The sequence below is a fragment of the Heterocephalus glaber genome, unplaced genomic scaffold (genome assembly GCF_053883595.1).
Source record: "Heterocephalus glaber isolate CG9 unplaced genomic scaffold, H.glaber_assembly_v1.0 deba00001472, whole genome shotgun sequence".
NCBI lineage: Eukaryota > Metazoa > Chordata > Mammalia > Rodentia > Bathyergidae > Heterocephalus > Heterocephalus glaber.
This window is the reverse complement of record NW_028258315.1, coordinates 19,939,552-19,955,168: the sequence shown is the minus strand read 5'-3', so window position 1 is coordinate 19,955,168 and position 15,617 is coordinate 19,939,552. Positions and strand designations below refer to the sequence as shown.

The 15,617-nt window shown below is 40.4% G+C and overlaps 1 protein-coding gene across 6 annotated transcripts in view; it reads right to left on the bottom strand.

The window, feature by feature from the left end:
- The window catches only part of Cdkal1 (CDKAL1 threonylcarbamoyladenosine tRNA methylthiotransferase), a 627,362-nt gene that overhangs the window by 14,241 nt on the left and 597,504 nt on the right, over nucleotides 1-15,617 (bottom strand). For all 6 annotated transcript variants that reach the window (XM_021260567.2, XM_021260565.2, XM_021260566.2 and 3 more), the window contains one exon: nucleotides 12,853-13,017. In XM_021260567.2, coding sequence (XP_021116226.1) covers nucleotides 12,853-13,017 — 165 coding nt within the window. The remainder of the gene's footprint in view (nucleotides 1-12,852; nucleotides 13,018-15,617) is intronic.

Here is a 15,617-nt window from a genome sequence, read left to right as displayed (position 1 = left end):
ACTTTGTGTTCTGGGGATATTAGGCTATAGATTTTCTTTAACTTTTGTGTAGTTATGGTATTAGTCTGTAGGTCTTATGAAATATGACTGTCAAAAAAAAATTAAAAAAAAAGAAATATGACTGTCTTCCTTTATTTCCTAAAAAATGTTTGTGGGATGATTTCTATTTTTTCATTCTTAAAGGTTTTGTTCACATTGAATCACAGGAATGTATTTGTTGGTAGTTTTAAAATGTTGAATTCAATTTCCTTAACAGATATAGGGCTAGTCCAATTTTCTAATTCTTATGTTAAATATTGTTATGTCTTCCAGTAATGTATCCCTTTTATTTATACTGAAAAATTAAATTGCATAACATGTTCACTACATTCCTTTATTTTTTATTATGCTAAAAATCTGCACTCATGGATTCTCTATGTCTAACCTTGATCAATCTAGCTAGGGATTTATTAATAATTTTCTTGAAGTATTCAATGATTTACCTGTTGTTGATGTTTCTCTATTGCCTGTTTTACTATTTTATTGATTTATTGTATCGTTTTATTATTTCATTTTTTCTATTTATTTTTTGGTTAATTTGCTTTGAGAAGATTGTCAAGCAGCAAGATAATGGAAGATTTCTGTATCTGCTAAGGGTATGCATAAACAAGTGCATGAATTTGTCAAAGCCTATCCTACTATATTTCAAAGTTTTCTACTCTACCATACACAAATTATATGTTGACAAAACTGCAAACAAATCTTGAACTCTATCTGGTAAGGTTGTGTTTTGTAGTAATATGATGAACAATTCTGAAAGTTCTTGTCATGTATTCTAGACTTTAGCCAATGAGTATATTAAAGAGAATGGGAACCAGACTCCTTATTTTTCAGGAAAGAGAGTGTCATAAATACAGGAACAGCACAACCTTAGAATTGGCTTGAAGCTCAATTGGAGGCACAATGTCCCCATCTTACTCCCAAATCATTCTAAAAAAAATAATGTAAATTGTATGTGTGTTTGTAGAGACGGGATGGGGGGAAGAAGGGATAAAATGACAAAGCAAAATATAGTAAATTACAAATAATATATGAATTCTAGATCCTATTATTTTTTCTAAAATTTTGAGAGGGTACAAAAAATTTACAAAAACAAATTTGGGTATACAAGTGAATGTTATTTTCTATTTAATGACTATGAGGCGAATTCTTAGCTGGAGAAAAGATGGACAGCTGGCTCTGAGTACAGCTGGCACAGACCTCTGATGGAAAGGTGAGAACGGAAAACACAGGGCACAGTCTCTGTGGATTCTTACAGAGATGTCTGTCCGCTCCTTTATGTCATCCATCATGATCATGCCCTTGCCTCTTGTCCACACTGACTTGAGGCAAAGCAGAAAAGTTTGGTGCTATACCCAAGTGTTACAGCTTACCATCGCAGCTACCTCAATTTGAAGACTCAAGAACCCAAAGGTCAAAGAGGTGGAGAAAAACCTTTAATTACACCAGCAAGCTCAGTGGAGTTCATACTCATACTCCGAAGTCTTAGTGCTCGACTAGAAACAGCAGCCTCCTTATGTAGGTGTCTACGGGGTAAGCGAGTTTGATCACTCCTATTCCTACTTTGATAATATAGTTTTTAATAAAAGTTAAAAATATTAGTCCTATCAAAAAGTCACTTAAAAGTAACTGGGGAAAGATGATTAATAAAAGAATGGTAGGCTGCCTCAAAGATGGCCCCTGATGGCCCTTCCCCGTCTGTATTCAGACCTCTGGGTACTGCCTTCCCTTTGACAATGTGCTGAACCTACAGATGTGCTTCTAATTATACTTGACAAAAAAGGTAGGATGCCATTTCTGAAATTATGTTTCAAAAAACCCTAGATTTCATCTTCAGCCTCTGCTTGCTGGTTCGGAGGGCAGCCAGGTGCTACGCTGTGAGCTGCTATGGGCAGAAGCCCACATGAGTAGGGACTGGCTGAGTACAACAAAAGACTGAGGTCTCCATGTAACAACAGAGGTAGGATCATGTCATCACAAGAGCAAATTTAGACACAGGCCCTCCTGGGTAAAGCCTTCAGGTGAGGCTGCATCCCTGGCTGCAGCAGGCTGAAAGAGACTGTGGCAGACATACCTCTGTGAGCTGCACCTGGATTTCTGACCCACAGAAGCTGTGAGGTGGTGGTGATCATGGTTTTAAATGATTACATTATGAGATAATTTGTTACACAGCAATAAATAACTAATACAAAAAGATGCCAAGTAGATGGCTAAAAACCAATTCACACATGTGGAAACTTAATTCATGAGACCTGTTGTAGACCAGGAGGAAAAAGAGGCTTTCAATAAAATTTTCTGGAACACCTGATTAGGTCACAAAGCACTAAAATTTAATCCCCACCTATCATGCTTCAAAATCATCTCCATCTGGATTACATACTTACCTGGCAAAGGCAAAAGTGGAAACATTTTAGAATGTGGGAAGAAAGCATTTCTAATCTACTAGGAAAGGACATACTTAAGTCACAAAAATATATGGAATTCTAAAAAGCACCAGAGGGAGGTTAAGACAAGTCCAAAGCTGAGAAAAGATGCTTGTTTCATTACAGCTGACTTTACACTAGAAAAACCTGGACAAATGGAGGGAGGGGAGATCCAGGACAGCACAACTGCCACAGCAGAACCAAGGCAACCAAGGAAAGAGTAGTTTGAGGGGAGTCACTGAGGCAAATCTGGAAATCAGCAAGGAAGAGATGGGAACCCTAACCAGCACACAGAATCAGGAAGGTAGCCCTAGAGAAAAGAACAACACAATTTTCATCCCAGCTGCCGGGTATGTGTGTTGGGGGTGGGTGGAGGTGGTGGCATGTTCACACTGCTGGAAAATGGTAGGCAGAAAGGACAAGCAGCAGCCTGGCTGTCCTAGTGGCAGGGGAGCTCCACAGTCCTCACAGGCTTTAAACCCACTTTGCAAGTTGGCTAGTCCCAGGGTGACTGCTCTGCTCAAAGGAACCCATACTAGGATTCCCCTACCACCCAGAAGCTAAGCTGCTGCAATAGTCACTGCTAGGTACCATCATGTTTTAGGGACAAACAACTGGCCCTCCGATCCAGAAGGCGTGGGCACACCCCACAGGGTGAGGGAATAGGCCTCTCAGTGCCCTGGATCAGGATCAATGGCTGCCATAGCCAAAGGTCAAGTCTCACCCATGCTTGCTCTGTGAGACCTAGGGAAAGTCTTCTCCCAGTGATATGGGGTTGGGAAAAAAGGCCCAGCATCCCTTATACCTGAGCCACTGGTTCTGGGGAAAGTTCCATCCACATCCTGCAACTCCAGGATTGTGGCCACCAGGGCACCAGCCTACAGATTTGGGACTGCAGCGCTGGTGCAAAATACTCAAGCAGCAAGCATGTCTGGCCTTGGAACCCAGAGACGGTATCATCTGGGTCCTGGAACTCCAAGAAAGTGGCAAACAATGTTAAAAGTCCCAGCACCAGGTAAAGTTGCCCCCCAGGGAAGCCCCTCGTTGCATCCCACAGACTCAGCCCCACCTGTGCTCATCCCATGGGACCTTAGAAAGGGTTTCCACTGTAGTAGTTGCCACAGGCCAAGACATCTACCGTGTTCATCCCCAGGGACCTGAGCTCAGGGACCACAGCCACTGCTGCCACAACCCTTGTTGTCATCTGTGTTCATTCCATTTCTTCACCACTGGGACAATGGCAGTTGGTATCTCAAACTCTAATGTCATCAGTTCTTGGCCCTATGGAGCTGGAAGACTGAGTCTAGTACAACATCATATAGCTACCTTCATAAACTGAAGCACACTTACAGCCAAAGAACTCATGACACTGAGCGACTCATATGAACTCACTCATAACCAAAGCACCTACCCAACTAACCCCTCATATCCTATCTAAACAATAAAAATCTTTTCTTAGAAAATTTTCACTATAAAATTTGAAGAGACTGCCGGGGATTTAGCTCAGTGGTTCCGCTGCCTGCCTCGCAAGCGTGAGATCCCAAGTTCGATCCCCGGTAACCGCCCCCCCCCCCCAAAAATTGAAGAGACTGTTAATACCAGATGTGCAGACACCAATGTAAAGGCAAAAGAAAACTAAAAGGACATATATAAAAGGAAATCCAAAGGAACACAATAGAACTCCAGAAACAGGTTGCCATTTGAAGGAGATCTGTGAAGTTATGGAAAAAGAATTCAAAATAATTCTAAGGAAACTCAGTGAGACACAAGGTGATAAAGGTAGGAATAAAGATAAAAATATAAAGAAATGGGAAAAACAATTCAGGATAAAAATGAGAAATTCATCAGAAATAATAAAGAGCCAGTCAGAAGCCTTGGAATTAAAAACTTTAATCCATGAAATAAAACAGTATAATTGAGATCTTTGACAACAAATTAGAACAAACCAAAGAATCTCTGAACTCAAGGACAGATCTTTTGAATTAATCTAGTCAGACAAGAGGGAAAGAGAAGACAGAAGAGAAATAATAATGAAGAAAGTCTATAAAACATAATTGGGGGAGACCCTTAAGTGAACAAATATTCACATTATGGAAATTCTAGATGCAAAGGGGGAAGGCATTGAAAGCCTATCTTATAAAATAATAGCTGAAAATTTCCCAAATCTTTAGAAAGATATAGACATCCACATAAGAAAAAATCAAAAGTCTGCAAGTGTAACCAACCAAAAGACCTTCACTATGTATTTACCAGAATGTCAAAACTACAAGACAGAATTCTAAAAACAGCAAAAGTGTCAACACACATATATGGGAATGCCCATTAAAATTACAGATTTCTCAGAAGAAATGGGATGATATATTCATTCTTGAAAAACTGCCAAATAAGAGTGGTACACCCAGCCACATTTCACTACATTAAATGAAATAAACCAGACACAGACAAATAGCACATGGTCTCACTCAACTGTGGGAACTAAAATGACTTAGGATAAGAATGGAGTGGAAGAGGTAGGTACAAAAGTTAAAAAAGTGGGCACCAACACAGAAGATGAATTAGTTCTCATTTTCTACAGTACAGTAATTATTGGTTAAAATAATCTGATATATTTCAAAATGACTAGAAGAGCACAAATTTCCCATCATATAAGAATGACTGAAGTAACCAAGATATATCATGTAAAGGTACAAATTTCCAATGATAAATGTCGTATTTATACCAAAAATGTACCTATAAAATTAATGGAAAAAAATGACTGAAGTAATGCTTATTACACTGATTTGCTTTTCACATTTTGTATACATGCATTGAATTACCACAGCATAACCCATAAACATGTAGAAGTGCTACATCTCAAAAGAGAAAAATCCTAAACATAAGTAAAAGGTTGAAATCCAGTGAGAAAAATCCAATGAGAAAAAGACTTAATATACTCTTCACTGAAGAGAAAATGAATACATATATCAAGGAACCAATCCATCAATTAAAAATGCTTAGCCTCATTTGTAATTAGGGAAATACAAGTTAAAAACACAATGAGGAGCCAATTCACCCACATCACGTTGGCAAAAGTTCAAAGCCTAACACAAGCATGGTGAGAATGTGGAGGGCCAGAACACTACCCTACTGCTGGTGCCAGCCTCCAACCACAGAAGCATTTTGGGAGATACAGTATGGGGCCATCTTGTAAAGTGGAAGTTGTGCATATTCCACTCTTAGGTGTATCATCTGGAGCAGAGAAACCATTACAGATAAGGGCCAATCTCAAGTCCACTTGTGGTTTATGTGCTATAAGTTAGAAGTTCCAGCAGGGTTTGGGATGGGCATGAGGGGGCCTGGTCAAGATGGAAAAATGGCCCCAGAATGTGGGGCACAAGACCCAGGGGCCAGGCTTCCTGAGAACAAGAATCTTCCATGGGGCCCCCCAAATCAGCTTACCTTTTCCTCTTCAGCACTTTGCCAACTCTCAATTCTTAAATTGTTACTTGTCCAAACCTCACTTATTTAAAAAAAAATAAAAAGCAACTGAACAATGTGGAAAAAGAGATGACTTGATCCCAACACATACCTTCACAGTTTTTACTTGCAAAGTGCTTCTCCAGCACATCTCTTTCCTTGCTATGAAGACAGTCAGTCAACCTGGGTCCTTCTCCGAGTGACTGTGGAGCAATCCCTGACTCTAAAGTGCCTGCTAAATGGTACCAGATACTCAACGTGAGCAGGCAGTAAACATTTGCTGTGGTGATAAGGCTGAGATTTTAGGGTTAATCTTTTGTTGCAGCACAGCCTAAGTGATCTTGGACTAATACATATGGCACATCTAATGTGTTAGGAATAAATCGTATTTCACTTCAAAACCCAGAAGCCCCACTCTTCATACTGAACATTACTTCCCTCTGGCTTCCAAATGCCCATACCTGCTTACTGAGGCACAAAAAGTTAGATATATTCCTGTGAATTCTGCTCCTTTCATAGTGAGAAAAACTTCCTCCTTCACTTACCTGATTAAGTCCTTCTCACTTTCGAAGTTCAATTCTAATCCCATCACATGCACAAAACCCTCTTAGTAGAAATTGTTTAAATATCTTCTCTACATTGACAGTTCCCTATATTGTAAATTCTACCTTACCAATATGGATTCCAAGAAAACATTTCCCAACCTTCTTTGTCCCCAGGATGCAAACACAAGACACAGGGCCCACAATCAGGTGTAACAGTATGAGACATCGATTGGGAAGCAGACAGGGCATGGGGCCCGGTGTTGGTGAGGTAGGTGGGACAGATGCAACGGCTTTTACAGCAGCAGTCCCTGTGTGGATCTGAGTGTAGTGTCTGGAAAATTCAGCAAAAATTCAGCTTCCAGCTCTTCTGCAAAGAACATTCCCTGTTACCTCTTCAGAGGCCTTCCAACTCCTTATGGTCTAACACCATGTATACTTAGAATATAATATCTGCCTATTGTCTTAGTCCATTTGGGCTATTATAAAAAATGTGTACGTTTTGAACAACAGAAATTCATTTCTCATGATTTTAGACTCTGGGAAGTTTTAAGATCAAAATGCTGCCAGGCTTGGTATCTAGGAGGTGCTACTTTCTGGCTCACATACAGTGTCTCCTTGCTATGTCTTCCTATGGTTGAAAGGGTAAAAAGGCAGCTCTTAGGTCCTCAATCCCAATCATGGGAGTTCTGCCCTTGTAACCTAATCTCCTCCCCAAGTCCCTACCTCCTCACACCATCATAGGAATTCTAGAGAGATATACAGCAAATATATTCTCTTCTCAACTAGACTTAAGTCTCTCTGATAGGCTTCTGTATCCCAAACAATGCTTGGAATAGCACTCGATCTCTTTAGGACTTCACAGGGTGATCATATAATTTATCATCCATACCAGCACCTTTTGGGGAGTGGAGAAGGCACTAATATTAATGATACCAGAACAGCTACAACCAGGCCAGTCCTGGACAAACTGCGACACAGGGTCATACTTGGCATTGATAACAGTAAAAAAGCAAAGACATCTAAAGGAGATGTTGAAATGAAGGCACTGAAAGTAGTTCTGTTCACCTGGCCCCGCTGTCATGGGAAGTAACATTCTTCTAGAGTCTGCAGGAACAGGTAGGGCTCTGATGACCCTCCAGGTTCAGCGGCTGCTGCTGAGATACAGCTTTGGTTCTTAGAAGGAAAAACTTTCCACTTGACGCTTTCATGATGAAGAAAACCTCTTCATAGATTCACTTTAGATTTGGTAAAAAATTATCCATTAAATTATATGTTCATCACAAGAACAATTATGTCCTACAGGGGAGCTGGGTATCTCCTAAAGGGCCTTCTGCTCACCCCAACTCCTCCCACAAGGTTCATAGCAGAACAGCAGTCCCAACAGAACAGGCAGTCCCAAATCTCTTGAGGGCCAAGACTGCCTTCATTATTTCTACTCCAATACTGAGTCCAGTGCCCAGATTATATCATGCTCCATCAAAGTGGAAACATATGAGTATAAGAAGCCAAATGTTACCTCCACGAGTGACTCAGGCTCAGGGGCCTGAATCTTTGCTCTTGGCCTCAACCTTCCTCGCACTGGGAGTCTGCTGGTGCTGTTCTCTCAAGCTCACTGCTCCTTGTGTCCCTACCCTCATGGGGGGCAGGAATTGTGTCTGCCCAGTTACACACCATGAGGCTTCTTTGTGAGTGTGCACAGCAGCATAGAGAACACTGTGTTCAGATGCCCTAGCCCAGGCTCAAGCAACAAACCAGAGCATCACAGGGAAAAACCCTCAGTATCAAGTACATAGTAGAGACTCACTAAATGGTAGCTCATTATTATTATCAAAGCACAATTAGTTCCTTGATGCATGCAATTCCACCTCACTATGCCCCAGCTACAACCCTCAGGAGGAGGAAAATTATCATCAGTGATTGCACAATTAGTGATGCAAGTGAAATGAAAGCTAATTGTTTGCCATCAGCTTACTCTGATGATACTTTGGACCATACTCAAATTGGTACATGGAAGGTATTGTACACACGCTAAACACAGTTTGACTGACATAATCATACTAGTTCAGCAGCAATGTCCAATAAAACACACCTCAACAGCAAAAAAGCTATGTATCTAGACTATGGAACTCAAACATGTCCTAAATATCTGCAAAAGAAACTAATTAGATGCAATATGAAAGAAATAAATGCACAAAATATTAAATGTGTGATGGTTTTGTGACACCAATTTAACATATGGGCAATAAAGAATTCAGTTTTGTACAAAGTTTAAAAAGAAAAAAAAGGAAATGGAAAAACTTCTTGGGATTGGAGCCAGTATCTTGGGGGAGGGAGGAAAATAGGAAGGAACACACCCTCATTTGCTTCTAACACGGTTAGCTGATCTGTTTGAAATTAGAACCACTTGCAACTGTTTTAACTTAATTATTAAGCCATTTATTAACCTCATGAATGCAGTCTTCATGTGCTTTCAAATCTGGCCCTGAACTAATAGACCCTTTCACTTCAGTGGTTTTGGAAATGAATGTTAGATGGAGAGGAAAGCATTTTAACAGTGTTTTTCTAAGGGTCAAAGCTCTGAAAATATAGTATAGTTTCTACATAAAACTCAGTACACCTGAATGTCCTGCTGGCCCTTTGTCTGGTAATGAGGCAAACCATGCCACCCTTTAAAACCTCTGCTTCCTTTCCAGGCACAGCTGGCTGTATTGCTGCCAAGATATCTAACCATTCAAGTGAATCCATTATTAGGATCAAAGTCTCAATAGATGGGAAACAGGTGGCAGCCAGGCACCCTGAGGCTTCTTCCCTTGTGAGAAGCAGCATGAAAGGGCCAGGTATCCACTCTAGAATATTCTCCCTTAAAAAGGGATATAGAGAGGAAGAGGAAGAAATGCCTGTGAGCAAGACCAGAAAATGCTATAGGACTGCAGCAGAATCTCTGTTAACTTCTCACTCATTATGTAGAGGAACCTTGTCATTTGATCAGGTCTCATCAGCCACTCTGTGAGAAATCCATGGCTGATGAATATATCTGAAATGATAAAATAATGTGCAAGGTTTACCTTCACCAATTACAGTAAAATAATGCCTTAGCATTTATCCCAAATAATGTTATTAATGTTCACAGTAATGGCAGCCAGTGTTACTGTTTTTATGCCTAGCCTACAAAGCAGGTACTACGATCAACCTCACTTACAGAGGAGAGAACTGAGATGAAGAGAAATTGACTCTCTCCAAGGTCATGTGCTTTCTAAGTGATGGAACTAAGACTCAAATCCAGGTAATGAGAATCCAGAATCCCTGTTCCTAGTTGCTGCACTATAGTGAGAAAACATGGGAGCCATATTCTTTAAAAAGTGAGAAAAATAAAAGCAAGGAAATTGCATTTTTTGGAGCTATTGTTTTTGAGCCCTATCATCACATATTTAACATACCTACTATGATTTAGGCACTTTATCCACATTATCTAATTTAGTGATAGAATAGATTTAATGATAAATCATGAATCATTTGTCCTCTCCATTTTGTAGACATTGTGATTCACAGAAGTAAAATGTTTAAAATCATGGACTTGTCATGGTAATGTGAATCCAAACCTGATAGACTTCAAATCCTTGTTTGGTTTTTCACAAAGCCACTCCACCTTTCTTTAAAGCAATTCAATACTACTAGGAATGAACCATATAGAGAAATCTTTGCAACAAACTGGCTATAAGTTTAACATTAGAGAAGATGTTCTTTTTTATCTTCTACTGGACACAGAACAGCTCTGACTTCTTAAGTACTGATCTGAGAAATGGTAAGATTCTAGTGATTTGTTGTAAGATGGGCCATACAAGGAGAAAGAACCCCAGTAGCAAAACTAGCTAGCCTCTAATGAGTAAGACTTGTGTTCATAGTCTCTGTCTATGGCCAGCATATCATTGTGATACCATTTTTAACTGAACACACACAGAAGATGATTAATGCTGTCCACATCCCCCTGCCCCGTATCCATTATAAGCTTATTCTGGTATATAAAAAGGAAACTACCGTCCAGAAGTAATCAAATAAGCCTCCTGCAATTGAAAAGAGAAAGTCATAGGATCTGTGCTTAAAATACAAGCTTGACTCACATCCATCGGGATGGCTGTGATCAAAAACACGGAAAAGGGGCCAGGGATTTAGCTCAGTGGTTTCGCTGCCTGCTGCATAAGTGCAAGGACCCGAGTTCCATCCCTGGTACAAAAAAACAAAAAACAAAAAACAAAAAACCAAAAAAACCTGAAAAATAATATTGAAGAGTAAAAGCCACATTCTTCTATTTATAGGAAGTCACAATTGGGAAAGACTTGCCTGATGTTTCCCTGAATGCACATTTCCAAATCAATGTTTCTAACCCTTTAGCATCATGCATACTATGAGTCTGTTTCCAGAAGCCAGGCATGGTGTTGCATACCTGTAATTTCAGCTACTTAAGAGGCTACGGCAGGTGGTTCACAAATTCATAGGTCAACCTGGACAACTAAGTGAGATCTTGTCTCAAAATAAAAATTTTAAAAGGCTGGGGATGCAGCTCAGTGTGAAGCACTTGCCTAGCATGTGTGAAGCCCTGTGTTCAATCCCTAATATTAAAAAAAAACAGAGGAGAGTGAGCAAGCAAGCGAGCGAGGAAGCGAGACCTACCTTCTATTTCTAGAGGCCCAAGTGGGCCCAGCAGTCACCTGACCTTCCTTCACCTTATCAAAGACCCCTGGGCCATCCCACTCATTGTAAGAAAGGTGGTAGAACTGATGACCCTATTTTCTAGGTTGGAATGAGGGAAGGAAGAGCAGAAAATTCTGCCTAACAGAACTTAAGTGAGACTGACCTTTTAAAAAGGAAGACTATAGTTAAGGAACTAGTTGAAAGATGCTACTTTTCTTTATTTATGCATTATTATTATTATTATTATTATTATTATTTTGGTACCAGGGATCGAACTCAGGTCCTCGCACTTGTGAGGCAGGCAGCAGAACTACTGAGCTAAATCCCCGGCCCTATATTTATGCATTATTAATGGTGATGTTTCAGAACACTGTTGTCTTAATAGGTGGCTACGAAGGCAGTATCTTTGAAATAACAAATTGTCATTTGATATGAAATCCTTTTCACCTTGACTATTTAAAATCAACCTTGTAAAGACATTCATGTAGAAAAACAAAAAATCAGCCATCTTCCTTGAAAAATTTCAAAAATATTAGCTAACATATCAAAAGCCAAATCTCTAGTAATATAAATTAATTGCCAGATTACTGTTCCTTCCAGGCCATCCGTCCCAACCTCGAGAGAAGATTAAAAAAAAAAAAAAGAGCAAACGTTAATGGGTATGCTTTTTGAAATTTAGCAGGATGATACTCCTCAAGGTTTTGAGAAAAGCTAATCCACGCCATGCCACTACAGGTCACATCTTTCACGTGTACTGTCAAGCTCAGGAGAGGTGCCACTCCTGGTGCACAGAGTGCAGTGCCACAGTCAGCAGGGACCCAGGTAAATAGGACCCTCTCTGTCACTATTCCCAAAGTAAAGCCAGAGTTCCTTTATTTTAATTAACATGCCCTTGTAATTCATCTGAGGAAAAAGCTATACACAGATTAAAACAATTTTGGAATTACATGGCCAGATGAATATCGGTTATCTCTTTTTCTCTATGTTAAGTCATTGCTATATACTTTTTTTTTGGAGTGCTTAACAATTGTGTTGGAGAAAGGACATCAAATGATGCTTAGAAATGTGATACACATTTTCATTTCACACTCCATCAGCTTTTACAACTCTAGCTCAATGAAATGTAAGAGAGAGCTTGGCAAACAGCCATATTTACCAAGGTATAAAATAGGGGTCAGGTTACTTTTTTATAGGAAGAAAAAAATGTTTAATTTTCACTCCACACAACTAAAGTAGATATACAGCTAACACCCTAGTGAAAGGCACCATAACCTTATGGTATATATGACATGGTTTAGTGCCTGTTCAGCTATAAGGTTTTACTACGTTATAAACAACTTTGCAGGCAGGAAAACATTCCTTTCCTTGTCCCCTTATGCTCAGCATCTATGGATACAGGAACATACTAGATCAGATCATCTTCAGTTAAATCTTCTACCTGAATATAATGGCTTTTATCCTTTGCATCTAGCTTGGAGGCAGAAATAGCTTATTTCCTTTACAGGCAGAGGAGCAAAGCTATAGGCATCAGCAAAAATGGATCTTTCTAATTCAGATTTCAATTTGTCAGAAAGGATTAAAGCCTCATGCATACATAAAAAGGGAACTATAAATGATAACAAAAGTATAGTCTAGAATCCTTGTGCCTCCACAGCTGCTATTTTACTGCCAGGGTAGAAAGGAAGGCATCTTTCACTTACCTTTGTTAAACCTGAGACTTCTCCCTTTGCTAATGGTTTGCTGATGGATGGCGTGTATACTTTGGCATCCAATACTGGCAGCCCTTTCATAAAATGTTTTCCTGATTCATAAATGTCCACCTCGACCATTTTCCCCATGAATGAAGGGTTCTTTGGCACTAAAACCTTAAAAAAAAATTCAGAAATCTTAATTTCTTAAAACAAACTTTAAGAATAATTTTTTATTTATAGAATTATGACAAGGGTAGTACAGAGAGTTCTTATATGTCTCACACCCAGTTCCCCCTTATTATTAATATCTTATATTTCCATGGTACTCTTGTTATAATGTTTAAACCAAAACTGAAATATTACTATTAACTGAGGTCTATACTTGATTCAGATTTCTCAGTTTGCCCTTAAAAGGTCTTTTCTCTACTTTGAGATTCCCAAGTAAAGTGGGCTCTACCTCCTAGAGGCTCAAGGATCCTGGGATCCTGTAGGATGGGAAGGCATTTCTAGGAGGAGCCCTGGGGCTCTGGACAGAGCTCTCCCACTGCCAGATGCTGGGAAGTCCCCTGCAGTCAGCCAGCCTCTTTTGAACAGGCCTTTGATATTCTGCTCGTGGCTGTCTCATGCAATGAAGAAAACTGAGACAGGAATGATGAAAGCCTTATTCTTTAAATATCTTCCAACTTAGCTGTTATTGTAATGGTTTGAGAAGACACTTCAAATGAAGCCTGCATGAGCGTGCGCATGTGCACTTGTGCATGTGCAAATACATATGTTTCAGGGGAAGAGAAAGAATATTTATAAGCAACCTTTCAATAACACAATGCACTGGTGTTTAGCACTTCCTGGCTAATGGCTACCACTCAGTTCTTTGGCTCGGTTAGAAGAAGCTTGTGTGGATCAGTCCTGGGACCCAACCTCCTTATAGAATCATCTACTCCGAGGGAACTCTGGCTGGTTCATAGGAAACTGTCAGATGGTCTCTTTCCACTACAGATTACTGACAGAAGTACTTGTTTACCTTCAGCAAATGTTTCCCCTCCTCTGGGACTAATAGGTAGTTTGTACTTGTTTAAGTCTCCCTCACACTTCTATTTTAGTTCTATAGCTACTTGCCAATCTTTTCAAGTTAGGGTTCAAGATAAAGAGACCAATTTAATCCTGCAATACTTTGAAATTTAGATATAATCTTCACCTCTGGAACTCATCTTATTTAGAAAAAAATTCTAATGACATCTTACATAGGGCTAGTTGTGCAGACAAATTGTCTGATGAGGGACAGAAGTTCCACAGCTAATTTCTCTGAAAAGCCAAACTGGATCTTGGGCTGAGTTTGATTTTTATGACCATTGGGTACACTTCATCAAAGTGTAGGAGGAAAGGTCACCTGGGCAGCAAATCACTTATGGCAGGCAAACAAACTAAAAGAGCTTGGTATCAGGATATGAAAGTCTCTTTGAATGAGTTTTAAGAAAATCTCTAGAGCAGTCTCCCACTCTCCCTGGGAGACTCAGTACTATTCTGGGGGAAAATAGCCCTCCTAGATCTCTGTCTTGATCTGAATGAAAGGCTCAGCATTTTTTTCTCCTCCGGTTTTAAAAATCGGAGAAGGCCCAACTGCTTTAAATGGGAGGAAACACTAAGGCGGCTTGCCATTGCCTTTAAAATGAAGGGAAAAATGTTCCCTGCTGTGGCACAAACCCAGATGGCAACAGAAAGATGAGGGACAATGAGGCAACCCAAGTACAGTCCTACTCCTCCCTCCCCAGGCTGAGCAGAAGGCTGCCTGATGGGGACCCTGCTCTCCAGACACAGTAATGAGCCCGGAATGGGGAAGGGACTTGGCTCCAGGACGGAGTGCTGGGAATCCTTCCTCCACTGCAGACTCTACTGCTGCTGCACAAAGTGAGTTTAGTGCGTCCCCCTCCCCTATTTTCCAAGGACCCACAATCCAGTTTGAGATTATTCCAAGTGGACAGCAGCACCATGACCTCCTCAGCCACTGCCATCCTGATAATTTAGGCAGTGGTTTCCCTTGCCCATTCCCTATCTGACACGCCCATGTGTGACATGCCCATGCTGGCCTCCACAGTCCTTACTGTCTAGTTCTGGCCATGAGTCAGAGAAAGATCTCTTCTTTGATGAGAAAGGAATAGAAAGTGGGAAAACCCATCTGGCATTAAGACAGGTTAATGTGATCCAGAATGATCCACACAGCCCCACGCTCCTGTGGGAGTCTCCCATCTAGGAGGGTGCCCCCAAAACTGCTAAAGGAGCCTGCTTCCATCCTCATGCTGGAGTCCAGAGCTGTTCACACAGTTTGAGTTGAATCCAAGGAATACTCTTTTTCCCTCTTCTCCCAGAACTTTTATCAAGGTAGAAGTTAAAAAAACATACTAAAACTAAACAACTAAACTGAAAAACCAACCGATGGACCAAAACAAAGAAATCTCAGAGCAATGTGACAGGGAGAGGAAATCCCTGCCCTTCTGCACTGATGTCCCCTGTGCAGACATCCTTCCTGCCTTTTGCACAGGACTTTACCCCCACTTTTCCAGCCGTGGAAACTTCAGCAGTGCTAACTGCCTGGTTACAAACTCCAAAAAGCCTGGGACTGGATCGTCAGAGATTAGTGTGGACTAAAACACACTAAATACACTTATACTTTTGTAGAGAATGCTCTATAGAATAAGCAACAGAGCCCCATGTTAGCTGGCTGTGATGGGACTCAACCCTTTCCCCTTTAAAATCCTCTTTGTTTAAACTTCCTGAAT